Source organism: Athene cunicularia, assembly GCF_003259725.1.
Source record: "Athene cunicularia isolate RWA chromosome 6 unlocalized genomic scaffold, athCun1 chr6_part2, whole genome shotgun sequence".
Classification (NCBI taxonomy): domain Eukaryota; kingdom Metazoa; phylum Chordata; class Aves; order Strigiformes; family Strigidae; genus Athene; species Athene cunicularia.
In genome coordinates, this window is record NW_020799106.1 from 7841872 (window position 1) to 7869283 (window position 27412).

General features: G+C 43.4%; 1 protein-coding gene across 5 annotated transcripts in view; it reads right to left on the bottom strand.

Annotated features, from left to right (window-relative positions):
- Positions 1 to 27412, bottom strand: part of MICU1 (mitochondrial calcium uptake 1) — a 109450-nt gene that overhangs the window by 21267 nt on the left and 60771 nt on the right. For all 5 annotated transcript variants that reach the window (XM_026851942.1, XM_026851940.1, XM_026851937.1 and 2 more), the window contains 2 exons: positions 19044 to 19126; positions 13882 to 14079 (listed from right to left, as the gene is read on the bottom strand). In XM_026851942.1, the coding sequence (XP_026707743.1) occupies positions 13882 to 14079; positions 19044 to 19126 (281 nt within the window). The remainder of the gene's footprint in view (positions 1 to 13881; positions 14080 to 19043; positions 19127 to 27412) is intronic.

The window sequence follows — 27412 nt, forward strand, 5'->3', positions numbered from 1 at the left end:
AGCAAACAAGTGCTCTGACAACTTTTTTCCCCTTTCATATATCTTACTGAAAGGAAAGGCATGACCAAGGCAATCCCTCAGATGGCATCACAGGGTGCTGGCCGGTGTGGGATGGAGGAGCTCCCGTGCACAGCATTTACCATCGGGAAACCAGGGACGAAATGGGGGGGTGTGTGTGGGAGGTCTGACCTCCCTCCAAACCGCAGCCCCAAAACCTACACACGGAAGGCAGATGCCCGGCAAGTCCAACACCTCCGGAGCAGCTTCCACTCGCAGCCACTTGGTGCCAGCAGCGGATTCTGCATCCACACACCGGCAAGGCTACAGTAAATAATGAGATATAATGCTGTCCAGTGTTCTTCCTGCAAGCCAGGACACCCAAGATGCTGAAGAAATTAGCCTAAAACATAACAGCTAGTATTTAGAAAGTCATTAAAAGCCAATGCAATGCGCAAAGAAAGCGAAAATATTTGTGGGAGGGTAAGAGGGCAGGAGAAATGGGGCACAGCACTGCACTCTCCCACTGCCAACCTGACCCAGCTTTGCTAGCCCAGTCCAGTAGCCACATATCACATTAGGATACTTTATACAATCGTTTAAAGACTATGCATAGTCTTTGACTTGTTAAATAATCCCACCTCCCAAAAAAACCAACCCCATCAGTCAGGACAAACATCTTCATGTTCCTCTAGAAGCTGAAATGGGGCTAAGCTTCCTTCTTGCTTAGCTTTCTGTCTGAATAAATAACCCTCCTCTCTTTTCTTCAGTGCATGGAGGAAAGGCTTCATCACATGAGGAGAGCAGAAAGCAAATAAACAAATCTTCTCTGCTTCTGCATCCATAATTCACATAATCCAAAAATCCCAAATGCATATAATTACGTAACTTTATAGAAAGACAATGCAAGGATCCCCATTAAATGACAGACCCCTAATCCCCCTGCTTCCAGACTGCACTGTTTTTTCCCCACTAAACACTATCCACCTTCTTCTGTGAGAAATCAGATCCCAGCTTCTGAGCAGCATCCAGCCTGAACCAATTCAGAGACACCATCACGAGAAACATCTTTATTCAAAAAAAACTGCTGGAACTTCTTAAACAGATACTGGTTTCCTTTCATCTCCCCTTCTGCCACCACCAGCTGCAAGGCTCATTGCTGGGAAATGAAGCAGCTCCGATGGCTGAGGAGCCATCTGGCATGGGCAGGAGGACTTCATGTGTCCTCCTTAACTGTGGAGATGGGGCATTGTAAATACCACCGCGGGCTCAGACCATCCACCTCGTAAATGTAGACTTTTCCAGTCTAAGAAACAATGGGGAAACCAGGATATGCCATTGAAACTGAAGTTTTAGGGTAAGAACAGCATGGTGTCGCTGTGAGCACAGACCTGCAGCCCTGGCACACCACACGTCATGGGTAAGGGCTGTATTGCCCCTTCCAGTCCAGGCTTGGTGTGGCAGGACACATGCCCTCGGCTGAGACACAGCGGTGCTTCAGAAAGAAAACAGAACATAAAATTTTAACTTGCCCACAGGACATCCCTCTTTAAGAGAAAGGTCAAGCTTAAGTACCAAACATTCCTCAGGGGAAGACTTCTCATTCCAGATGACTCTCCCCCTTCCTCATAAAATTTGTCATAACCAACAGCATTAATATGGGAAATCTCTAGCTAAAACCCAGTCCTGAAACCCTGTCTAATCAGAGATTACAAGTATAAAAAACAGCTTAAAAACCAGGGAGCAGTGTATTGTCATTGCTGCCACCAGACTGAATTATGCCCAAGAGAGCAACAACAGTTCTGAAACTGCCTGGGGACGGATGCAAGGGCACCAAAACCCTCAGAGAGAGCTTAGCACCGCTGTACAATCACAAAGGGATGTGAAAACCTCACACTTGGAAAGCAGAATTTTTTTCTCCTTCCTAACCTGGCATTGCATTTTTGGTCTGTACAATGAACGGGAGCTTATTTTGTTTTGCTTGCTTTGTTTGCTGAAGACGACTGTTAAAATAACCATCACACCCTTCCCGCGGCTGCACTCAGCAGAGGTTCAAACAGCATTTAAGATAAAACCAAAAATCAGCAAGAGCCTCGAAGCCCACCAACATGAGCGGGAAACACCCAGCCGTAACACCATGCAGCAGGATGACAACACAGCTCGAACTTCTCCTAAAGCAACGCCAAAAGAAAAAGCAGTGGCACTTCCCATGCTGTTTGTCGATTACCTCTACGGTGCAACCCTGCCGGCAGCTGCAGCGCGACGGGATGGGGAAATCTGTGCTTTGGGACTTGAATCTATATTCCCTGACTTACCCCACAAAAGGAATACCAAGTGCTGAGCCGTATGGATGAAGCAATACTCCGCACTGTTTTTTCAATGCTCACACCTACCAGTGCATGGATTCATCTGAGAGTTACTGCCTTGCTAGTCTATAAACACCGGGAAAGAGCATGAAACACTGTCACATCAGTTTTAAAAGGGATATTAAATACCACAAAGCATAGTACTCTTGCTGTGCAAGAATCAGCATCTTCAACTTACTAGTTTTATTTTTTGGAAATACTTCTCGCTCTATCTTCTGTAAATTTGATGTAGATATTCCTGAACTTCAGGCAACCTGGCAATATAATTTCTATTTTCTTAAAGCACTTACATAAGCATAATACCTAGCTACATTTTAACAGGCTCTTAAATTTCTAGGAAGGCTGCTCCTGAAAAACAATCAAACTACGTACTCCCTAAAATCTCAAAGCAAACATCTAAAAAAATAGACATGTGAGTGCCACTTATTTCCACTTGAGATGACAAAAAAAAATTTACAAGGACTTTTGGATGGAGAGAAAAGTGTTGAGGGATGATTTTTGATCTTATTTATGCTGCTTAAACAAACATTAATAGGAGAAATATCGCTAATACTAATTCTGTCAGGTTTAAGGGTAGTTGAAAAAGGTGACCTGTTCCGAGAGCTGCGGTGTGCGTAATAAGGGTCTAGGAAATAATGATTTGTAGGGTAATATTCAGGCTCACAATATACGTCCCTTTAAAGTGGTATTTGCTCAAAGCTTTATTTGACAGGCTGTAATACATTATTTATCTGCAAACTACTGCAGCACTGGCTCTGTTTACTATTCTGAAGAAGCAGGCTGCCAGGATCTCTTGTCAAGTCACATATACAGCTATGACAGAGGAAGAAAGAGGAAAAAAAAAAAAAAGGGAAAACACCATACATCTTCCCAAATCCCAGCAACCTCCTCCATCCAAAAAAAATTTATGTGTTTGGGAGTAAGCTGTAGTGTTGGCACAGGCACCAAATTACTACCAGAAGAGAAAGGAAGGCAAAAGTTTCCAAATGCTTTTTATTTGGAAAGATCAAAATTCTCAAAAAAAAATTTTGGGGGTTAATTACACTGAAAGGTTCCAGTGTGTATGGATCTAAACCACTGGTTTTTGCAAGGCGAAGTCCAGCCTGCTCCAGATACAGCCTGACATCCTGCGCTGGCAGCCTGCAAAGAGCCACTGGATGGGACCAACAAAGCCCAATTACATTACTTGGCAAAAAGCAGTTGAAGAAACAGCTCTAAAGATTATCAGAGCTACCAACAGCGGGAGAAATGCAAACAGGAAGGATGGGGAGGAGGAAATGCCAAACTCAGCCTGAAGTATTGTGCGCAGGCTGTTCTGAGCATCACCCTGCAATGCTGGGCAGCGCACACCCGGGCTGCTCAGGAAAGTCGGTCCAGAGCTGGATAATCCAGAGCAGCAAACTGTGACCACCATGACCCCACTCCGATGCCTGGAGTAGGCTGAGAGGCTCCCTGCCTGCAGCGCTGCAGCAACTCCTGCCCCAGCGTGCTGCAACACTGGCTGTGCTGAGCTGGCACCCTGCCTGCTGCTGATGGCGGTCCCTGCTCCACCAGCGACAGGCAGGCAGCACTGCAAAGTCCTCACGTTTGGAAACCACTTCTGAGCCTCCTAAAACTAGCCAGAGCATCCCAACTATTTAATTGCCCATTAACTCCCTCCCCTACCCGATTCCCTGGACCCAAGCATGGGTCATGCAGCTAGATCAGGTCAGGGAAAGTGCTCCCAGTGCTACCAGCAGTAGATTGCTTCTCTTTTTTTTTTTTTTTATTAACATAAAGAAAGAAAAAGGAGCTATTTTCACACAGGAAAAATTCAATCTTCTGAACACTTTCTCTGTTCGCACTTTCCCTCTGCTCTCTGAGAGCAGCTTAAGTGAATATGTAGCAGTCAGGTTAAAAAATGCACATCTGTCAGCAGCAGCTCAGTCCCAGCAGACCAGGTGTTTGATAGATGCTTTTGAAGCTTCATTGACCTTGGCACACGACTGCTGCCTGCAAGGGGAAAAAATTAATTCCCATCACCGGCAACTTGTTACACTTTAATGAGCAATTAAAAAAGGTTATGTAAAGATGGCCGTACCTGAAATTCATCCTCATGAATCAAAATAATTTCTTTTGCCAGCTCTGAAAAGATCTGCATTCTGAAATTTCATGTGGTGGAGAAATAAAAGGAAGGAAATGTAAAGGAGAAGTGTCAGTAATACTAATTGGAAAAGGAAGGACACATCTGAGAAATTAAAGGAAAGTAGTCTCCTAACTGCTGGGATGGAGAGGAGGAAGAGGTGAGCACCCACCTCCCACTGCTGCTCTCCAGACCTGGCTCCATTACTGCCATTTCTGCCCCGATAATGCTCCTGGTGCCTTGGTGGGAGGAACAGAGCAGCTTTTTCATCCTACACACTCACTGAATGAGAAAAGAACCAAGTTCAGAAGCAGTACAAGTTCCCAGCCTCCCCACAGGGATACCCATGGGATGGTGGAGCCACAAGCTCTGAAAGACACAAATAAAAATCTCCATGGAACTGATATGCACAATTTTATTAAGAAATACAGCACTCTTGCTGCCCGTTAGAATTTATGGTGTTGCTGCTTGACCTTGGCACTTAATTTGCCAAGAAAAATAAGTTTGCAGCAGTTTGATTAAGCCTAGCAGGGAAAAGGGAATGCTGGCATCCTGCTCCCATGTCCTTAATGCAACAGAAACAGTCAGGAGCTGAGGCACACACAGCAACGGATGGAAGTGCAGAACAGTTCTGTATCTGGAGCCTGAAAGGGGTAAAAGAGCAAGAGGACTAAAGTGTTTGCTCAAATAGTAGAAGGACAAGGCAGAAGTCAGGTATCTGCTGCAAGAATTGCTCACTGAAAACTTCCTGACCAGTGAATTTGGCATGTTGTTATCCTGCAGGACTCTATTTATTTTGGGTGTTGCTTAAGAAGCTGGCTGACATTCTCACCCAAGGAAGCACAGCAAGCCCGTTGGGTGATAAACGTTTCAGCTTTTTCTGTGATTAATAAAACACATTGCCCACGCTCCTGCAGTCACTGTACTTGAGGGTCCATGGGAGGATGGAAAACTCAGGCCTTAATGTCTGCTTTGATGTTTGTGAGCTAACCAGGACACTGCAAATGCCTCAGCAACGGCTCCACAATAACAAAACAAAGCTGCAGAAGCTTCCGAGAGGGTGCCTGCCCTTCCCACATCGCTAGGAGCACAAAACCCAGCAACAAATCCTGAGCCTGGTGGGTAGGAGCTGGCATCGGTCTGGAGCCTCCCTCTGCACGGGGCTAACGTGCCCAGGTGCATCAGTCACCCTGCTAACAGTCTCGATACAGTCACACAGACCTCCCCAGCCTCTTGCCCATCAACTTTTGGGACTACCTGGCTCTTGGTTAGCTGAACTGCATGCACGTGAACAAAAACATCTATGCCAATTAGCTGATCCCTTCTACTTTACGGACTCGGCAATACAAACCTCCTCATACACTCTCATAGCACGTAATTAATCAAAATACCACTCTTGGGGGTTTTATCTGCAGGGGTCCTATGAAAGGCTCTGCTGCCTGCGTGAGCGAAGGGCTCAACGTGCTGCACTGTGGGAGCTTGGGGGTGGATTTACATACACTTCATAAACCAAAGGAGCCTGTTGTTACAGAGAAAAAACCTCTACTGCTACTAATGATACAATAAACAGAAATTCCAATAAAATCCTCAAACAGCTTCCCCTGCAGAGCTGCTGCATCAGGCACATATAAGTCACCTGGTTGAAATACAAGCAAAGGAGCAGCACAGACCGTAACAGGTGTTCTGTCACCAGGTAATGGATGCTTTAATCAGTCCATGAAGCATCTTTCCCAAACAAGATGGCAAAGCTGCTCCTGTGTGTTCAAGCTGTGTCCCAGCAATGCTCACAAGTAGCTGCAGCACCTCAATGCATGTGTACTGTCACAGCCATGGCAGCTTCACTGCCAGGCTGCTGGACCACTGACTACTTCGATCTGCTGACCACAGGACGTTCTCAGCTTGATGCTGGGTACCTGCTCTACATCACTGCCCTTAAACTCAGCGGGTTGCTGCAAGCCATAGAGCTGCAACTGCTCATTTGTCACTGCTCATGGAGTGGGCCCAAGTACAGCTAAGACACAATTTAAGAAGTGGCTGCCTGAGTGCTTTTACTTGATTTCAATCCAACAGGAACATCCAACAGCCAGACACAGCCTTCCCGTGCTCAGTATGAAGTTGACTCAAGCAAAGTCCAGGGGCCAGTGTGCCCATCACTCCTCGAAGCACACCAGTTAGCAGCCCCAGGACAGCTCACCAAGCACTCCACAGCTGACTCCTGAGCCCCCCCCCAAACCACCCCACAGGTGATGCCTGACTCCTCCTCCACCTTTCAGAGTGAGGCACTGGAAGAGTTTGATTTCTCTGGCACCAACTATTTCCTCACCTGCTTTTGCAGCCTGTACTGGGGAAGAATTAGTTAGGAAAAGCATCTTCTGATAGATGCATGAAGCACAACTTTTGGTACCTCAACTGTGACAGTGAACCACCTATCCACCCATCAGCACTCTCTCTTCTTAAGGAAAAAATGGACTGAAATTCAACCTGTCTTGTATTTAAGCTTTCCCTGGTGCACATTTAGGTCTTTTATTACCTGCGCTGCCGTTACTGATTGATGAAAATTACTTACTTCAGTCTTCTTTATAGTGACTCCTCATGTTTGCTGAGACAGTTATATCTCCCTTCTGTCTTTCCTTTAAGCTGCACATGCCACGGCCTCATAACTTATTCCTACTCTCCAGATTTTTTTTCTATACTAACATCCCACTCTGAATTCTTATCAAGTCTTTGGTTGACATTGGGGAAAAAAAAATGAATGCCAGCTTCTCCCCAAACTCTGAAATGGTACAGTCAACCTTAAACCTTCACGTGGCCCTTTCCATTCATACACCAAGACAAAATCAGGCTGCCAGAAGCTTTGAATGCCATCAAAAACATGATGATATGTCCAAATCCTTTCAACTGCCTGCCTAGAAATTCTCATCCTACATATGTATATGCTGGACTGTGACTCCTTAACTACGGAGTTCCCTGACATGAAACTATTCACAATGGTCAGATGATTCCATTTTTCACCAGGGATATCACAAAATTCTGTCACCCACCACACCTTCATATCTGTTCATCACAAAGTCATGGTCAGCAGACTTATTTCTATTCCCTAAAACTTTAACACATTACACACAGAAGAGTGAGTATACAGATCTGCAGAAATAAGCCTGACAACTCCTCTCTCCTTGGCACTAAACCCATCATGGCTTTGTCCATCCCTGACCCTAGTAAGGACTTGTGGGGGGAAATAATCTCGATGTCAAGTTCCTCTTTCCTTCCAGAGCTGTTGTTTAAAGGCTATCAGCTATCAACCCACCCTGAAGCTAGAGTCAGGGGATGACAACAGTGACACAAACCCAGAGTGTGTGCTCTCAGCCTTGGATAGAGAGAGGTACGACCTCCAAGACATCCCATCCACTGACCCCTTCATTCCCAATGTGCCTTTGCCAGTTGGGATTGGCCAAGAGAAAGAGGTTCAGGCTGAACATGCTGTGTAATAGCACAAAGGGACAACTGGGTAGCAGAGGATCACTGCAGGAGGTCTTCCCGCAGTAAACAGATCTGATCCTCCACCACTGTGTCCCATGTCTCTTGGCTTCGTCGCACTCATCCTGCAGCTGCACAGGCAGTCTATCAGCACACCCTTGGTCTGTCATCTTAGCAAAGAAGCAGCTCCCAGGCAACACACCAAGACACAAACATAAAAGCCAAGCTGCTTGGGGGTTTTCTTCGGTTCCCTAAAAAGTAGCTGCTTTTTAATTGTTTTTTTTAGCATGTTAATATTCCTCTCCCTGCTCTAAATTCTGTGCTTTACCTATTCCCTCTCAGCATCCGCTGCTTGTCCTTCACCACCCCCAGGGCTCAGACTGTCTCCCTCCCACCACTCACAACCCAGCTACAGGGCTTGTGCTCCCCAGGACTGGAGCTCTCAAACCGTGCAGTACCGAGCCTGGGCCCTTCCACTGCTGCACCTTCCCACTGAATTACTCATCCTCTGGGATAAACAGAGGACCCGTGAGGTGCGCCTTATTTCTGTGTATAACGATCAGCCCCGTGGCATACTGCACAGTTTCAAAGCATATCTCTTCCTGCCTCATACTGCAGCCTCACGGGCGCATCCCAGGTGACTCAAACCATTCCTTAGTGCATTTGCATATCAGATGCTGCAGTGACAGACACCTCAGGTAAGTGCTGCAACCAGGTCAGGAAATCACTAACAAAGAACACAAGCAATTTTTGTATCTGCCATTAACTGTCCCATTAAAGAGACACCTTCGCAAGTGCTGGTTTGGCTTTTTATGTGTAAGGACCACATGAAGGAAGAGAAAGCAAGTAGGGGACTAAGGAGGATATGTAGATATCGAGGATATAGAACTGACAAAACCATGTAAGTATAGAAAATCCATCACAGGACACAGAGAAGGAGGAATTCATAAGAAAAAAGGGAAAACATTACACCCCCCATCATTTTTCCACAGTGGCCAGGCCAGCAGTGAAGCTGATCAGCAGTCAGAGGACAACACACCTAACAGAGACTGCCATATGACTTCAAATAAAAATTGTCTTGTGTTAGTTTGATAGCAAACTGACCTCCAAAAAGTCTGAGTTTTGAGCCATTCTTTACACAGCTTAAGGACTTTTGCCAGTCCTTAACTTCTGCCAGACCTCATTTTTCAGGCCAGTCAAAACAATTTAAGTTACTCTTTTCTTTCACCTAAACCACAGTAGCAGATACAAAGACACATGACTCATTACTGCAAACTTTGTTGCCTTTGCTAACAAATCACTGAAAACCTGTAACAGTCTGCAAACACATACAAAAACAAGGCAGAACCCCAAAACTCGAGTAACTGGTAATGATACAGTAGTTTTTAATACTTGGTACAGGGTTACTCAGATACCAACTACCCCAGCACGAGGACTGAGAACAGAAAGGCACTTGAGGATTCAAATTATTACCCTAAAACCTGATTGCGAAGCATTAGAAATGCCTTCTGAAACCAGAAAATTTGTTAGAACAGGGTTGAGATTCAAACAGATCTAGGACTTTCTAACAAGATATGTGCTGACAGAAGTGCATCCATCACCCCTTCTTCGCAGAAACCAAACCGAGAAGTAATCATATCGGCACTGGTCATGAAAACAGGAGTTTCCAGAGTAAAGAAGTGACCCTCACATCACCTGTCACACAACAGACACATGAAATCAATGATTTTTCCAGATGGCAGCAATGACTTGTGGTACCTTTGCCATATTCTCACAGGATCTCATTTTACTTCTCTCTGCTCCAGCACCTGGAAGACCATTTGCTTGGGAGGGACTGCTACTGGGGCAGCCTCGATCCTTTGGCGAACAACAATCTGCAAAGATCCTCATGTTTAAGCATAAAGATATGCATCTGCACAAGGATCTGACCCTTCAACCTATCTGGCAAGCTCCTCCATGGGAAGCTGCATCCCATCACCTCGAAGCGTAGACCCCAGATCACACCAGACTGAGATGTGGAGCTGCTCGAAGCCACACAGCACAATCCTGCCTCTCCAGCTGTAACATCTCTTGCTGCCAAGACAGCCCCACACCTACAAGGTGTAGGGCTGGATTAGTACCTGCTCCACCTATTCAGCTGAGAAGCAATGCCCTCCACTAAGTAACTGTCAGGGAAACAACACACTATAGAAATCTCACTGCAGGCAATTTTGGAAAAAACCCCAACTTTATTAAGGTCTTACACCACAGGCACATATCCCACTGCTGGCAGAAAGAAGCCTGGGGAAATACAAGATGACTAAGTATGGAGATGAAATCACTGCGATAAGCAGGTTCTGGGTTGCCCTTCAGAGGTGACACAGATGTGGAGAATAAAGGGCTTAACATATCTTTCCTACATGCACTTACAGAATCATAGGAAAAATAAGGCTGGAAGAGACCTATGGGCTGGCTGGGACTCCTCTTGGTCTGCCAAGGACATGGGGATATCTAGGACAGACACTAACAAGTAGAAATAGCATAAATGATGATGTCAAGTCCTATCCATCTTCCTAGCTCACAGAGTACTTTCACTCAAAGACAAAAAAGCATCATTTGAGCCAAACACTGCCTGTCCTAAACAGGTCACATTATAGCTGCTCGGCCTGTCCAGACAAACCTGTCACCATTTGTCACACTAAGCAACATGATTAAATTAAGTCTTCCATAGGCACTAATGCAAGGCAGTATGAATGCAGCAAAAAAAGGTTGAGGACTTTGCCAGGAGCCTGCCCCATATGGTGGGTTGCTTCCCATGGCTCAGCTTTAGCTAAAGCCAGTCACTCCGCAACACAACAAGGAGGACACAGCTTCCTCAAAGTAGCCAAACCACAAAAAATTGTAATAAACTGTTAAAAACTTCTCCTCTCCCTCTATCTGGGATTACTTTTCTCATCCTTCCCTTCCGGCATCTGAGCTGATTGCTGAGTTCCCATAAAATGATGGAAAAAGTACTTTCATCAAAAAAATAAGCAGAAAGGAAGAAGAAAACACCAGGCCACAGTTAAACATGCTGTCAGCACTTCAGCCATTGAACATTGAAATGTTCAAGGCTTTGTCTGATGTAATTCTTCAGGGAAAGTTTCTGCTCAACCTTTATAAGAAATACGCATGAATATTCGGTAAGAAAAAAAATGAACCAAAATCACCAAGAAGAAAGTGTGTTCTGATCTGGCCAGAAACTACTCTTCCACCTTCACAGTGAGCCAAAAAGAAAACAGGTTTAAAAAAGGTCTTAAAGTAGACCTTTTGGAAAAGAGAGAACAAGCATATAAGAACTTTGAGACCAGAGACACCGTGTCACTTGGGGGCTGCATAAGTCTCAGGAGATACTCTGCAGACCTGCTCACAGCGCATTTCCCCAAAGCCTTTTCTGGAGTTCAGACACTGAACATGAACAAAACCTGCTTTTCAAAGTAACATCCCAGCTTCAGACCATGTACTCATTTAGCTAAGCCACAAAGGATGAGCAGAGAAGGTACAAAAGCTCAGCTGAGCCCCTGGCAGATCTGCCACCAGCTCTTTTCTGCTCCTCCTTGTCCACCAGTAACACTAGCAACGCCACGGGAAGGATCCAGAGATGGTCTGCATGGGCAGTCGAGCATGAGGTTGATAAAGGACCACTGTGCTCACAGGCTCCTTACCAAAATAGATAAATAAACCAAGGGAAGTCGTTAAAAATCAGCTACATGAGTCACCTGATGCTCTGTAGTGCAGTATTTCCTAGCTCCACTTCTCACCTCCTTTCTATTTGTATGGGTCAAGTTAAATACCTGAGGGACATCTCTTCTCTGAATTACCACATTTTTGAAGTGGCTGCGTTCATTAGAGCACTCCCTGGAAAAGTAGCAATGCAAACCCACTAGATACTTGCGTGAAGAGCCACTTCACTGGGAACAAACACATCAAATGTGAAGCAAGGAGAGAAGGTGGGATATCACATCAAAAGAGATGAAAGCACAGGAGGAGAGAGGCCACGTTATGTAACGTTGAGAAGAGAAATTAGCCTTTATTGCCAAAATCAATGAGAATTACGAAAAGTCGGGGACCTAAGTATCATAAACTCAGAGAGAAAAATAAGTTTGGCAGAACAGAACTATTATCACTGCATAGGTCAAATTTTCAATTAAAATGAGTATCAATAATGCTAAGCACAGAATGATACTGTGCTCAAGGGTGCTGTCACTAATTCATTAACGATGTGTTTATGATATTAATTAACTAACCAAGACATAAATATCTTGTACTGTCCCCAATTAATAACTAACTTGTTAGAAAGGCAACTCTCACCAGGAACACACAAAACTGAAGTAACTAAAAATTAAATTAATACTAAACTGCTGCAGGAGGAAGAGAAGACCAAGTACTGTGAAACAGAAAAAAACCAATGCTTCTTACTGAGATAAGTGGGGACCCATGGAGGCAGCACAGGACTCCAAAGGAGGGTCAGAAATACTCCAGTGCCTCCCCGCTGCCTGCCCCTGGAGCGAACGTGGCAGTGGAAAACCAGAGCAGGACAGCAGACGGGGATAGAATAATCTCTACTTCTCTTTGCTTTGCATTCAAGTTTCATCTTATGTTCCTTAACCTTTAAAAAGCGTTTAATTTGTTTCAATTTGCAGCAGCACTGAGGAATCGACACTTTCCAGTTCACAAAGAACATTGTCTTCAATCAGCCTATTCCCCCTGCAAATGCAGGGCCACACCACCCGCTTTAATGACCAGTGAAAGGAAGTCAGTGAAATGGACAATTACCTTCATAAAAAAAATTAGTCCTTGGGTCAGTTTCTTACTTAGATTCATAAAACTCCAAATAAAAAGGAATAAATTCAGGTTAAGTTCGCAACAACTGACTTAATAGGAACTTAATAAAATGCAGTTCATTAGCTGGATCACACAACCCGAGCACGTGGACATTCATACATCAGACTGAAGCAGTAGCGAACTCCGAATACTGTTGTCTCAACAGGTGAGGGAATCTTCTTGTGCACCAACCCTCACTTTGGATGCAAATAAAAGCCTGGCTTTGGTCAAGCCAGGTTGAACCTTTGAGCCTGATGCAGAGAAGGGCATTGTTTCTAACAATGTTTCTAACCTGGGAGCTGAGACACAGACCAGGAGTCCTCTGTTAATGTTCTTGTATTCACTTTATTCAAATGAACAGAATTTTGAAGCTTGATACTTACATTCAGGCTACGTGACTAGGAGCAGGAGATTGCGAGCTGTTAACTCATGGTAATGCAAAGAAAAAAAGGAGACCTTTGAATCGACTGAAAGATAAAAAACTTGGAAGAGATGGACAACATTTCTTATAGAGCACGTCAATCCAGGAGTGAATCATGGAGGTCATAGCAGGACTCCAACAAGGCTTGAACACTTATAAAGCAGAAATATTCAGAATAGTCAAGTAAACAAGGTGGGGACAAAAGCAGAGATGAAGTGTTTGGGGAATGTTATAATCCCTGATCCTTCAGGGCACGGCTCACTCATTCGGATGGAGACAAACCTTTCCCACTAAGGTAGCAATAGACCACTCACAACCTCTACCGTTTTTTTTTCTGAAGCATCTCAAATATCTCCATGGGCAGTGCCAAGGCAACAGCAAGGCAAGCAGCACGTGGAGGGACACGCACCTGGGACAAGCTGGCTGCTGCTACAACTGCACAGGAGCAGTTACCAGCAAAAGCTGGAGATGTTCCTGGAGATTGTCACAGGCACCAAAACGCTCATCAGAAATTTAACAGCAGGTTTGATCTTTGAGTGCTATGAGCCACAGCTGTAATAATTCCCTCTGAACCCTTCCCACACTCTTCCTCCAGAAACCACTTCATGCAGCACAGTCCATGCTGTGCTGCCCTCTCCCAGACATAAAAAACCCCAAACCTCAAGCTTCAGAATATCGTGCTGCAGTTTGCGCTGGAAGTCGAGGAAGTGGGAGATGGTCAGCTTCCCCTTCAGATCCGCCCCAAAGAAGTACGTTGTCAGCGCAGAGTTGAAGCCAGTTTTCAGAGTGTTGCCCGTTGTAGACCGGTCTCTGTGGCGCATGCCCATGCTGGTTTGGGAACGAATGATGCTCTGGACCTAAAAACAAGAGGGAGGATGTTAGCATCAAAACCAGCACTGGGACTTGGACCAGTCAAGTATCAATACAAAGTACTGCAATGCTCAGCCATGTCATAATATTTTTTTTTCCTGAAATAATTTTTAGGAGACATGAAAATTCAAAAATTTTGCTGAACTTAGGCTTTGGTTTTTCACAGTCCCCTTGAAAGGAAGATGACTGTGAAATGCTTAAAATGAGTTTTAAGAAACATTTCCCCCAGCTTGCAGATAAGTATTCTAGCGCTGATCCTATGTCTGGTCAGCAGAGAGCAGATTTCTGCCAGCAAAGTCACAAGAGAGAAAGCTGAAGAAACAGTGGAGAAGAAAAAAGCCTGCACACGTTTTGGAGCTTCCACTCCTACTTTACTGCACACCTTTGTTAGCTCACACCAACCCTAGTTAGCTCACATCGCGTTCCCTTTCCCCTTGTGCACAAACCCAGGGTTTTTTCCACCCAAGGGCACCCTCTCCTTGCTGCCTGCTCTCTCTGCTGTGGCTGGAAGCTCCTCTGTCCCTGGGGCAGTATGGCAAGCTGAGCCACCCATAGCAAAGGGCTCTCCTAAAGTCCCACAGCCCAAATACAACCTCAGCAGCAGCACCAGCAGAATAACAAGTAATGAGAAACTATCTGTTATCAGCAGACTGTGGAATAATTGCAGGAAGACATCCAAGTGTGAAAGCACAAATGTTAACAAACCACGCAGCAAACAGCATCCTCCCCTGAGCTCTCAGCAGCACCCTGTACCTTCTCAAAGGCACCGCTCAACTGCACTGGATGCTATGGGACAGGGCAAAGACAAGCAGGACAACTTTCCCTACCCTCTACCATATGGCAAGAGGTTGAACCTGAAGGATGCAACAGCCTGAAAACTCCAACAGTTGGTTATTTTAAGGGTCTTTTGTTAATTTAAGGGAGCAGCCAAGCCAAATGCACACTTGCCTCCTCTCTCCATCCCCAAGGATCCCACTACCTCTTCCCAGCACTTGCCCATCTGAATGACTATTGCAGTGATATGAGAAGCCAGGATTATTCTCTGTTGAAGAGCTGATCTCTTCCAACAAGGCAGAGGATTCGTATTAAGGACAACAAGTGTGAGAAAGGAGGGGAAAAGCAGTCACCCGACATGCTGCCCGGCACTGAGCCTCGAGAGCACAGGCTTCCCCAAACTCCAGCAAACACTGCTGCTTTGCCTTTACCCTTCCTCCTGCTGACAAAAGTTGGAAGCGAGGAAGGAAAACAGCTGCCAAGAGCTCCAGCTGTCAAAAGGATGCCAGAACCTTGTTATCATCATATATGGGGTGTTCATTTATTTTCCTAACAAGAAAGCGAGCGCTGGAACAACCCCAAAGGGAGAACACCACATCACGCTGCCGGGCTCACCTCGCTTGAAATGCTGCCTCTGAACCACAGACTACAGGCTATTCTTCTACTACAAGGACAATCAAGTAGTGTCAGAGGAAAAAAATACAAAAAAAGGTTTGGGGCTTTTTTTTTTTCCTTTTTAAATATGCACTGTGATGTGAGGAAGGATTTTAGCACTGTAAATAGCATCTCCTTAGTTTGCTTTGTGCTCCACTTTAACTGCTAGCTCTGCATGCACATTTTTGAGACAAATATTTATAAACTGTCTGAAGCAATGCAGTTTATGACCAGCTTGGAAAATTGCTCCTGTTTCTGCAGAAGCAAGTGTTTACCACACTGCAGACTGTTTGATAGCATCTTCTCCCGGGTGTTATTTATACAGCATCCTACGCCCCTCTTTTTCTCTCCCCATCTATAACGAGCTTTGGACAGTCTGAAAATCCTTCTGTGGGCATTGGAGCCAAAATAATTTGGCTGCTCCCTATTTCAGGTAGTCCTTCTAATACCCAGAAAGGCAGGCAGCCACTGCAGGAAGCTGTCTTCCAGCCCAACTAGTGCTGTCCTACCCCAGAGCTCACTGATTGTGCAAGGATGTAAAGCACAGAGATGCTTCATTGTCTTTTGTACATACTTCAGCCCAAGTGTTTGTGATCCATTTCATCTTTTGCACCAGATAAGGAAAAAAAAAAAAAATTTAAAAAAATCAATTAAAAGAGTTAATGGTTTGAAATCACAAGTAACACTGCCTGCAATTTTACTACTACTTGTCTAACTTTTAAATTAAAAATATAAGAGTAAACGAACAATTTTCATGCTGAAAGATGAAAAGGTGAAGATGATAACGATGCAGGCACCAAACTCTTCAGCACTATGCACTAACCATATGCACCACCTGAAAAAAACCCCACCTGAGTCTCTTCAGTGAGGCCTGAAGAAATGAAGTATTTTCTGATTAGGTAGTTAAAGACTCTAACTTGCATATTAGCTAAATTAGTGCAAGTAATTTTCCTTCTTGATGAATACTCTTATGGTTTTTCAGACATTGATGAGAACAAAAGACTTGCTGTTGGCTGTCTGCAACACAGCCGTGTGAAAAAGGAGTATGAAATTCATTCCCACGTGCTCAGAGCCAGCGGGGATGGTACGCTGCTTCTGTGAGAACCCTTTTCTTGCCCTTCTTTTTCTTCCCATTCTCCCCAAAACGATGTGGCTCTTTTAAACTGATGCCACCTCCAGCAGCATAACCCACTGGAAGGGCCAGTTCCAGCTGCCCCTGCCAGGCAAGACGCTTACGGGACAGATCTGCAAACCCTGCCAATCCTTTGTGCTCTTACTGAGGCACTTCCATAACAAGCAAAAAAGAGTATTTACCACATATTCTGTGTGCTATATATGTGTATAATGTTTTATATATGTGCCTCATGCTGAAGCTATGTGTTTGCTTTAATTCTGTTTGGGAAGCGCAGCAAATCAGCCACAGTGATAACTGTGAAGATATTGTCAGCTTCTTCTCACTTTCCAAAACAGCTCCTTCATCCTCTGACTCGAAAGCTTTGGAAGATCAGTCTTCACCAAAATATTCTGATGCTAACCAGGAATTTTATTCCTTTATATAGAGGCAGTGACGCATGTAACAGGTTTAACAAAAATATGTTCCCCTTCCTAAGGGTTTTTATATGACTTAATGCACATATAACTTCCCTTTGCCTACTGGATGATTTGAAATAATTTAATTTTGTACCTTCGTCTTCACAGCGCTTCCAAAACATTCATCCCCAAGAAAAGATTCTTTCTTACTTTACACGGCTAATAAAGCCAAACACGATATTTACGTTAGTACTTTGGCGTCACCACAGTTCTATTAGGCAGTGAACCATTCTCCGCTTTTCTTAAACTCATTTATCTCCATAATTAATTTCAGTCTGGAACATTAGTAACTCCTGTACACCACCTTTTTAATTGTTAAATATTATCAGATAGCTGCAGTGGAGTGCTATATTTGTGCACTATGCAAATAGAAGGAAGAAGAGTATTTTTTACTTGTGAAAATAGGCAACTCGGAATTTTTCATAGCTGTATCAATCAGTACAGATCAGTAGCTCAAAGGGAGGCAGTGCCAAACAGCACAGTAACCTGGACATGGCTATGTACTCAAATTTGCACTCAAAGGAAAATGAACAAACTCCTGGGTTTACATTACAAGCTGTCACACGAAGGGATATTACCTTGGAGATAAACATACTTCATTCCCCTCATAGACCAACGTTTGCATCTAAAAACATACTGTTAACCAGAGATATTACACAGCTCTGGAACAAACTCATAACAACAACATCATACCCACAGGTAATAATTTAAGAAGGATGACAGCAAAAGATTAGAAAGGGGGGGGAATTAATTTAACAGACATGCTTTGCCACTAGTTCTTCCCATTTATAGCAAGTGCCCCAAGCATGACCTTGTAGAGACTCTTCTGAAGTTAACTAGTCATTCAATCAACTGATGAATAAGAATTTGTAACTAGATTATTCCTGGCTGCTTTGTTCTCAGGTATCAGTACATAGCTTTTCACCTTCTCCAAACATGCATGTCCTCCAGCATAAAAACACTGTGTAGGCAGGTTATTTTTTAAGCAGTCTCATTTCCTTTGCCCAGAAGCAGCAGCTTCCACTTGCCCATTAAACATACAGCCCTGAGGGACACAGGGTCACAGAAGTGTCAGGTGCACACAAATATTAGGTAGATTAGTGGTATGTCTCCTCTACCTTGTTCTCTGATAACAGAGATGATGACTCCCCATCCAACTGGCCAGTTCCCCTGTTTGCAAACACATTTATTTTTCCTTTCACAAGCAGCACACACATGGAGCTTTGCTAATACACAGCAACTTCAGGATGTTTATGAGTTTTCAAAGCCTTAAGGTTGTTTCCTACACAGGGAAGAAAACCACATATTCTTCCTAGGGAGGTCAGACCTTTTCCCCACTGACAGCTCAAGTCTTCAAGCTATTCTCACTATCACAATCACAAACTATATCTTATGGGAGGACCTCACCAGTATCAGACATGCAGACTAAGCTCATTAAAAAGCCTGCATCTAACTCCCTGCTGATGAAACCTTGTAAGAAGCTGGGGAAAGAATCTAACGAAAATATGTTCTCAATAAACATGTTTTTAGATTATGTTGAAAGAAGTGGCTAAATTCTTCTTTGAAGCAGGCTTGCACAGGCACAGGTTATTCTCTGAACACAATTAAGGAACACATTAAAAGCTGTTGGAAGAAAGTAGGATCAAAATCCTAAGACATCAGTATTGTAAAGAAATTTCTTTATCTACTTTGAGGGTGACATTTTGTAAAGATACCTCAGTCACAAAGTCACAGGACATCAGAGTTTATACGTACAGTTGACTTGGTTCAATGAAAAATGATGTCTTGAAATAAGCAGACACTGGGGCAGCACAGCAGAGCATAGAAGGAAAAGATGTAAACCAGTACTAACCACAAATACAAGCCATAATAAGCACAGCGCTCCTCTACAGTGTTATGACTAAGATGCCACAGCCTTAAGAAGTCGACTTGCCTGCTCAAACTCCTCCATGTCCACCTCGCCATCACCATTCAGATCAAACATCTTAAAGGCAATTTCAAAATTCCTCTGGGGAGCTATATAAAAAGAACACAATAAAAAACAAATAGTCATTAACAAAGATACAAAAGCTCAATGAAAAAAGGCACAAGTTCAGAATTACTTTATCCAAAAGCTCTTTTCCATAATTCTTGAGATTTTAATAAGAAAATGCAGCTCTCTGGAACCTCTAGCTATGAGCTTTATTGTGCTCCTTTTATCAAAGGTCTCGACAAGGAGGTTGGGAGGAGGAAATGTTTCTTGAACAAAATTTTTCCATTTACGGGTGGAAAAAACAGGAAAGCAAGACACCATCTGGTATTTCTAATGACAAGCAACAGAAAGTGACACTGTAGCAAGAGCTCAGGTCTGTTCCACACAGTATAACACCAATTTGGCCAGAGGATGTTCCTCTGACTCTGCAGAGCACTCCCCATGCTTTGTGACGCAGCTGGTGGGTGAGGAGCAGACCTGGACTTTGGGTTAATTCTCTTGCAGGCTCAGCTCTTGTCTCACTGTACACATTTAAACAAATCATTACCCACTCTGTCTCAGCCCAGTTATGACATTGAGATAACACACAAGCTGGAGCTCACCAGCTGAGGCATACCCGAGACAGCGTGGTACCTTATTTTTCACTGCATTTAGTCTACGTTGTCATGGTTTATTTAGGCAGAGCTGTGCAAAAGCATTGCTTCACAGCCACTCATCACAGCAAAACCACGCTCTTTCCCCTGCATCCCAAAGAATTTCTATACGTTTCCATTTTGGGCTCTGTAACCCATCACCATTTAAAGCTATAACGTAGTGCCACAATTTTTTTCCAAATTAAGTTAATATATGAGAATTTATCTTGCTCCGCTACTTGCTACTTTCAAATACATACCACCTACAGGAATTCTGATGTTTGCTGGGATTTCTAGGGAATCCTCTAGGCTATAACTAGTGCTTAGGTTGTCATCTTAAATATATTAAAACTCTGCCCCTTTTTTTGTTTTTAAGATGGCTCTTCCCCACCCAAATCTGGCAGCAGGATGTACATCACTGGTGAGGCACATCCCCTTTTAACCTCATCTACTGCAATCAACTTTTAATATTTAATAGATAATGAGTAATGAGTTTCTGCAACCACCCTTCTGTGTTGAGGCATCTCCCGGATAGGGGTGAGAGGGGGGACACAGAGAGGAATCACTCGGACAAAAAGAAATTAGTATGGAATTAATTCATTAACTGGATTTTGTACATTAGAGCTTCAATTTAAGGCCAGGAGACTTTTACATTGTGTCTTCCTCTTGCTATCATAAACTGTAGCACTTTATCACTAAAAGATTCAGCAAACATGTTAATGAGATCACTTTTTCCAATCACTTTGTGCCTTAAACAGATGTATAACGACATTAAGCTCAATGGCAGGAACGGCCTGTCACTAGCCGCTTGATATATACAGCACACACAGTCCTGCCGTTAGCATCTCTGGATTTCCAATTTCCTCGTGCCAATTATTCGGGGTTTAAATTCCAAACACCACATACATAAGCGATGTCTCTCCTAACCATGGCGATCAGCAGCAGCACGTGGCTGTTACCTTCCCTTCCATCCCCAACCCTGCAGCAGAAGCCATGCCTCCACCCAGCTTCTCCGTCCTGCCTGGTGGGATGAGGAGACATTTGCTCCCCACCCCTCATTCATTCAGCATGAGCTGAGCTATAAGCAGGGGGACTGGCTGTCCCCAACACCAACTTCATAATCTCTCCAACGATGCAATCTACTTAAAGGGATTTATACAAAAAGCCTCCTCCGTATCCATCCATCATTTCCAGTGATTAAGTCCCCATTTCCTTGAAGAGCAACAATATTAAGCACCTTCCAACTACCCTCTTAATGTTTAACTAACATATCCGATTTTATTCAGTTTAATTGCACGTACTGAGTGAAAGCCTGGACACAATTTCTTCTCATTAGCCCCCAGATCTAGTGCTGCATGGAGAGAGTTGTTTCCTCTATAAGGAAAAGGAGAAATATACAGAACTCTAACCCAGCTACAAGATGATAGAAAAAGAACAATTTACACCTCTCATCTTTCTTCCCCCATTTTCTCTGTCAGGGTAAAATGATGTATATTCTGAGACTGGAAAATTTGTGACTCCTTGTAAAAAATTGGTGTTTGGAATTTTTTTCCCCCCTTTTCTTTAAGGAAATATATAATACCAAGTCCCATTCGCACAGACAGAGGGTAAACAGAGAAAGCAATATACTTAACTCGCCCCTCACCAAGGTAGTTTCCTTCCTTTCCCTTCTCTAAATACATATTTTCAGGAGCAGTTTATCAAAGCCCCAGAGGAGAACATCACTTGCAAAATTAAAATGAACAGTTCAGCACCAAAAATCTGCAGGGTCAGTATTTTCTAAGGACAGGGAAGGAAAATGGCTTTAAATTGGCAAATTCAATTACTTCATTCCTTTAGCTAATAAGTGACACAGCCCATTTCTTCCTCTGATCTGCATATCTAACTCCAATTACTTGTAATGACACTTAAATCCAACAAACATGAATCTGAGCCAGGGAAACCAGAGGGCACCGAAGACAATTAGCTCATTCCACTCCTGCTCAGGAAGAAATGTTCATTAAGATGTATGTCCCTGATCTCCGGGCAGTCTGAATTTATTGGTCCCCAGCGAGATCATTTCTGCCTCTTCTCTTGGGCATAAGGTTTCTGACCAGGATTTACTGGGGAAGAATCATCCTGAAAGCAGCTGACCCCCCATTACCCACCCTGCCCCATTACTCATGGTTACATCAGCCTGTACAACCTCCATTTCTCTTCCTCCTCTTGTACTTGCATAAGAGCAGCAGATACTGGTTAGCCTAGCTAAACTTAGCCTTTCCTCACCCCCCATTTATTCTGCCCCCTAGTTTTAACTATTCTCAACTACAGCTTCTCTAAATTTCCCCACTGCCTCCTTAATTAAGATGCCTCAAAACGAATGCAATATTCCTCCTGCAGTGGTTATCAAAATCATTTAAAGGATCATTTGCTTTTAATATGGCACAACGCCTGTCTTTACAAGGGAAAAGCATTTCTGGATTTTCCCCAAGTGCTCTGCTGCCTTTCCAGGTCTCTCTGATTTCATGAGCTATCTCCTCACCATCCTTTGAAACATTATTAAGAATCAAGATTTTTCACTGCAAGTAATTTCCCTTGGGCAATGAGTCAGGAACTGGTCAGGGTAACTGCAGCTTCTTTTCTAGCTTTATTTCTAGTCTTTAAGTGCTCAGGAGGATACAACAACTTCCTAATGACTCCTCCAAATCATTAATACAAATGAAAACATGATACTGGATCCCACACCAATACCAATTAATGAGTTACCTATTCCTAGCTCTAAGATACATGTAACTATATCTAGAAAGATCAGGTTGAAATCATTCTGTAGAGCCAGAGCTCCCCCAGCTCTACACACACCAAGTGCTTTTTCAATTGACTTGGAAGTTAGCGCAAAGAACAATTAATGTTTTTCTTGACTTGAGTATCTGGGAACAGAAAGGCAATAAGAAAAGCAGAAGTCACACATAGTAACATTACAAAGGTGAGCAATCTCCACCAAACGGATGACAAACAGCAGCAGTGACCACACTGAAAAAAACCTCCTCAATCCATCAGTATAAAGCCCCAGGGAACCTCTGAGGGATTAGATGCGTTGATACAGCAACTTTAAGCCAATTATGCCATTTTAAACTATTTTCAATTATTCAGTGGACCAATTCACAGCACTCAGTTGCTCTTTATTGCCATTTAGTTTCACCAGAAGCAGTACATTCTGAAAGACAATAAATGCTCACTGAAGAAAAAAAGCCACATTTCGGTATTTTTGCACTCAGTTGATCTTCTGTTTATCCCAAACTCAGTGCTCCACACTTGAACAGATACCTCTCAACAAGCCTTTCCTTCTGACTCCTGTTGAAACTCATGAGTACACGTGGTTGCACACAAAAATTGTTTGTAAAGCATCCATCTCAACCAGAGGTATTCCATTTTAGGAAAACCATTCTGAATACACTTTTGGAGAACAAACACTGCTCTCTTCAGATGCATTTAAGAATCTTTGCAAAATAGAGTGGTTTTTTGGTGATGTTATTTAGAGGAAGTAAAACTTCTAGGTATTCCTTTGAAAACCCTCGAGTAACTCATCTTTTGGTGGGAATTTAAACACAAAGCAGCTCAAGACTCCCATATCATCCCAAAGCCTAGTAACTCCACCAGCAATGCCAGTGTGGGAAGAAACATCAGGAATTCAGCTTCGAAGCTATTTTAAGAAAAAACAGTCATTAGGAGTTAAATATGCTATGATTGCTTCTTCCCCATCTACCCCAAACTACTAAAAAATATATGTACAAAGGCCATATTACCATGAAGCTGAAAAAAATGTATCTTCATAATCAATACAAAATTAACACAGTCGTCCTAAAGTAGAGACATTTTCATCTAGAGAGAGATGGCTGGTCAAGCCTTGCAGCTATAACCGTATTTTTTCATTTCCTTAAGGCCACAGCATTAAAAAAAAAAAAAAACACAACAAAACCCTTACCTTTTTCCTCCAAAGATTAATCAGGATTCCCCCTCCCCCCCTTAAGTGACATGAATTAGCATGGTCATTATTCTGTCTGACTCCACACAGCAGTTGTTTAGTTAAAAAAACGTTTCTGAACATGTTTGAATTGGAACATTTCTGTCTGAAGGAAAGAATCAGGGTCAGAGATGAGCTCACCCTTACAAGACTGCAGCCAGCAGCAGTATCTAGTTCATTATAAGTGACTGCACCACTAATAGGGGAGAACTAGATGATGCACTTTCACATAATGCATCCCCAAATGGTGCAATATTTTTTCAAGAACAAGTTACAGCCTTATAGGGAAGCAACTACCCATACAATATAGATGGCTGAGCCCCAGCTGCAATGAACATGGAGAAAAAAAACCCATTAAATTGTCCTAATGTTGCAGATATTTTCCTTTACAATTATTCTAATATTTTAGAAAACAAATCCAAACCCCACCATCCCACCAACTTTTTTTTTTTTTAATGTTAATCAACCCAGAAGTGTAAATAACAGGCAGCTCAAAAACAGCGTCCACAGCAATGGGACTGAGCTACAATATTATCAGCTCTAAAGGTAAAATATCTTTATATAGCTAAGGGTTACTTCTTATCACAAAACCAAATCAGAATTACCTCTGAAATACAAATGCATCATTGAAAACTTAAGCATACAAGCCTCACTCAAATATAAACCTGGCTTTGAAGCAGTCTAACACCCAGAAAATCAAGTTTTCATTCGATTTTCAAATTCCAGTTAAAATCTAAAATACAATGCTGCTTTCACGAGTGGGGAAACAGGTCTTTCACACACAGTAGAAGTATACCCTATTTCTATTACTGGCACATGTTTGGGGTAGGTGTTACTTCCCAGCAGCACGAGCTGGATCATGTTGGCTGGACTGACACCCCTGGCTCACCAGTGCAGCTCCACACATGGGGAAAGGGGTAGGAAGTGGCTAATAATGAACCTGCCATCATACAAAGTAAAAAAGCCACAACTACTAATACTAAGAAAAGCCCTAAACAACCTAGGCCAAGAGAAATTAAGATTTTGTTAGCTCCTCGCGCTAAATCCACACTGGAGGTTCACATGCCTCAGGCATGTGGATTCAAGCCCTGCTTGGGTGCCAAGCTCCAAGGTTACTGAGCTGCATGTGCCCACGCTGCCAGGAGAAACAGCGAGAGGTGCCCAACAAAAAGGAAAGAAAGAGTTAACTAGTACAGTTGACAGCTAAATTCCCAAATAAATTGTCTTCTTGTGCAGAAACACATGGATCAGATGTGTAAGGAACAGATAACGGATCTGTCATGTGAATGGATGCTCTATCGACCCTTTGGTGAGCTGTACTACATGTGCTACCTCCAGATACAGAAATTCATGCTAAGTATGAGTACACTGGAGTGAAGTCTCAGATGACCCCATTTTTAATGTTTCTTCTACTTCATCAATTAAAAAAAAATATTGCTGTTTCACTTATCTATTTTGTTTCTTAGCTTGTGAACCAAAGAGACTCTGTAATTTTGACATCAAATTTTGTAGTTTGGTTTTAACACCAATGACAAACGTCCGCCTCAGTTTCAGAGATTTGAGAGAATGTGACAGCCCCTTGGCTGGAGTACAAGACTTTTCAACAGCTTCTCATTGGTTACCACATGACTCAGAGCACTGCTGGAAATGAAGATTCCCTCTGAAATGCCTCTCTGAAATAAGGGCCTAGAAACAAGCTGTGCAAATGGCAGCTCCAGACAAAGACCATTAGAAGCTGCCCTCTCCAGGGAACCCCTGGCAATACATCTGCAGGTTCTGGGATACTGCTGTGAGACACACAAAATTACTCTATTTCCTGATTCTGTAGAATTCATCATGAGTAAGTTTCTGGAACTTCTCATTCAGGCTAACAAGTGCTGCATGCAGAGTAGTCCTTCCCCACTGCAAATTCACTGTCCTCTGTGGTACAGGAGGTTGGTGGAGATCCATCAGCCCATCACACCATGCCAGTGCAAGGGGTGACGGAATGAACAGAGAAAAGCCAAGTGAAGACTGCAGGCAGTGAGGCTGGTAGAACATGCCATGGCTTAATGTTGGTTTTCAAACTGGGGAGGGTTAAGCTTGGGAAGATCCCAAACTGCTAATTGCAAGAAATCTGGCCCATTTCTGTCCTTCAGCACAGCTACTAGCCCATGGCAGAAGTGGTATGCTGAGCCAGAGAGCCTTCAGTCTGACATGAAGCAACCAGGCTTACGTTTGGAAGTTGGGACATCCCTTGAAAGAGGATCTCTGTGCTGATCAGATACATCTTAGAAATCCCCCACAGCAGCAGCTGAGCTGGCTGAAAGGTTGAAGACATCTTTGCACCATATAGTGTGGATGAGATGGACCCAGGGATATGTATGTAGGTAAATGGAGGGTCTTGGAAGTTTAGAGTAAAGTAAAATTAACATGAACAGGACCAAAATATTCCTATAAAGTGAAAGCAGCCTTTCATTTTCTTGTAGGAATAAGCCCTATGGCACTTCATACTGCTTTGCAGGATTAAAACACCACTGGTAAGACAACAGATCTCAGTCGTGGCAGGGAAGGAAGCTGGAGACATTCGTGTCAGCCAGCAATACATATTCAAAACAGCCACACTGCAGACCCTGGAAATCACACTGCCTGTGTGAAGCACTGCGGGAGAGAATTCCACACCATCTCCATCACAGGGACCTACACAGCGCTCAATACCCAGCCAAAAAAAAAAAAAATTTCCAGAGCTAGATGGCCTGGGATTTATATTTTACACAGGGGAAACAAAGGAAAAAAAGAAAAAAAAAAAAGCTAATCTATTCCAAGTAGGAGGTTTCCTGCAGGCTAGTACCCATAAAGGATGGCAGCACGCTGCGCTCTAGAAAGAACCCACAGGAGAAGGGAGCTGCAGCAGGTCTGCTACAAGAGCCCTGGCAAGAAAGTAATTACTTTGGCTTGTGCTTATGCTATTTAACTCTCCTTCCAGGAAGAGTAAATCCAGACACAGCAACAGTCCAATTACAGAAACCACACTGACTTATTCTTCCAATGCCCAGCTTCCTTCAGTACCTGTTAATCAAGTAGGCATTAGTGTGCCCGGACAACGCGCCACGTTCGCTCAGAAATTGCAGTTGCTGATGATGGAAAAGCTCTTTCTCTCCTTCCTCCATCTGCTATGCAAGTCCAAAGGCAAAAAACTCTTTGGTCAGGGAAGTGATCTCTTTGCTTTACTATGACATCTGAAGGACCCAGGGGAAATTCCATCGGCATTTTACTTATTTAATATTTTTCTCATCTTTCTACCTCTGCCCCAAAACACAGGGAGCGGCTGAAGCAACCAAAACTGTGGGGTATCCTCAAGGCCACTCAGCCCTCATGGCCTTTAATAGAAGGCTGACTTTCTGAATCAGTTAAATGCTATTTTATTAGTCTCTTTGAAAATACTTTTTCACAGAAATACAGCAACCGACAAGAACAGACAGTGCTAGAGAGAAAAACCACTTGTAAATAAAATATGGTGACAGACTTCACTTTCTGTGCCATATGCAAACAGCAGTCTGTGAGCAACATACAGATGAAGCCTCCAGCCCTCTCTCCTCCTCTCCTTCCCTGGCAGCTGCCACACGGTCCATGTTTCAGAAGATACAACTGAAGTGAGCTTCAGCTGAAGCTGCAAAGACAAATTAAATGAAAAGCTTTGGGAAGCACTCTCAAAGCCT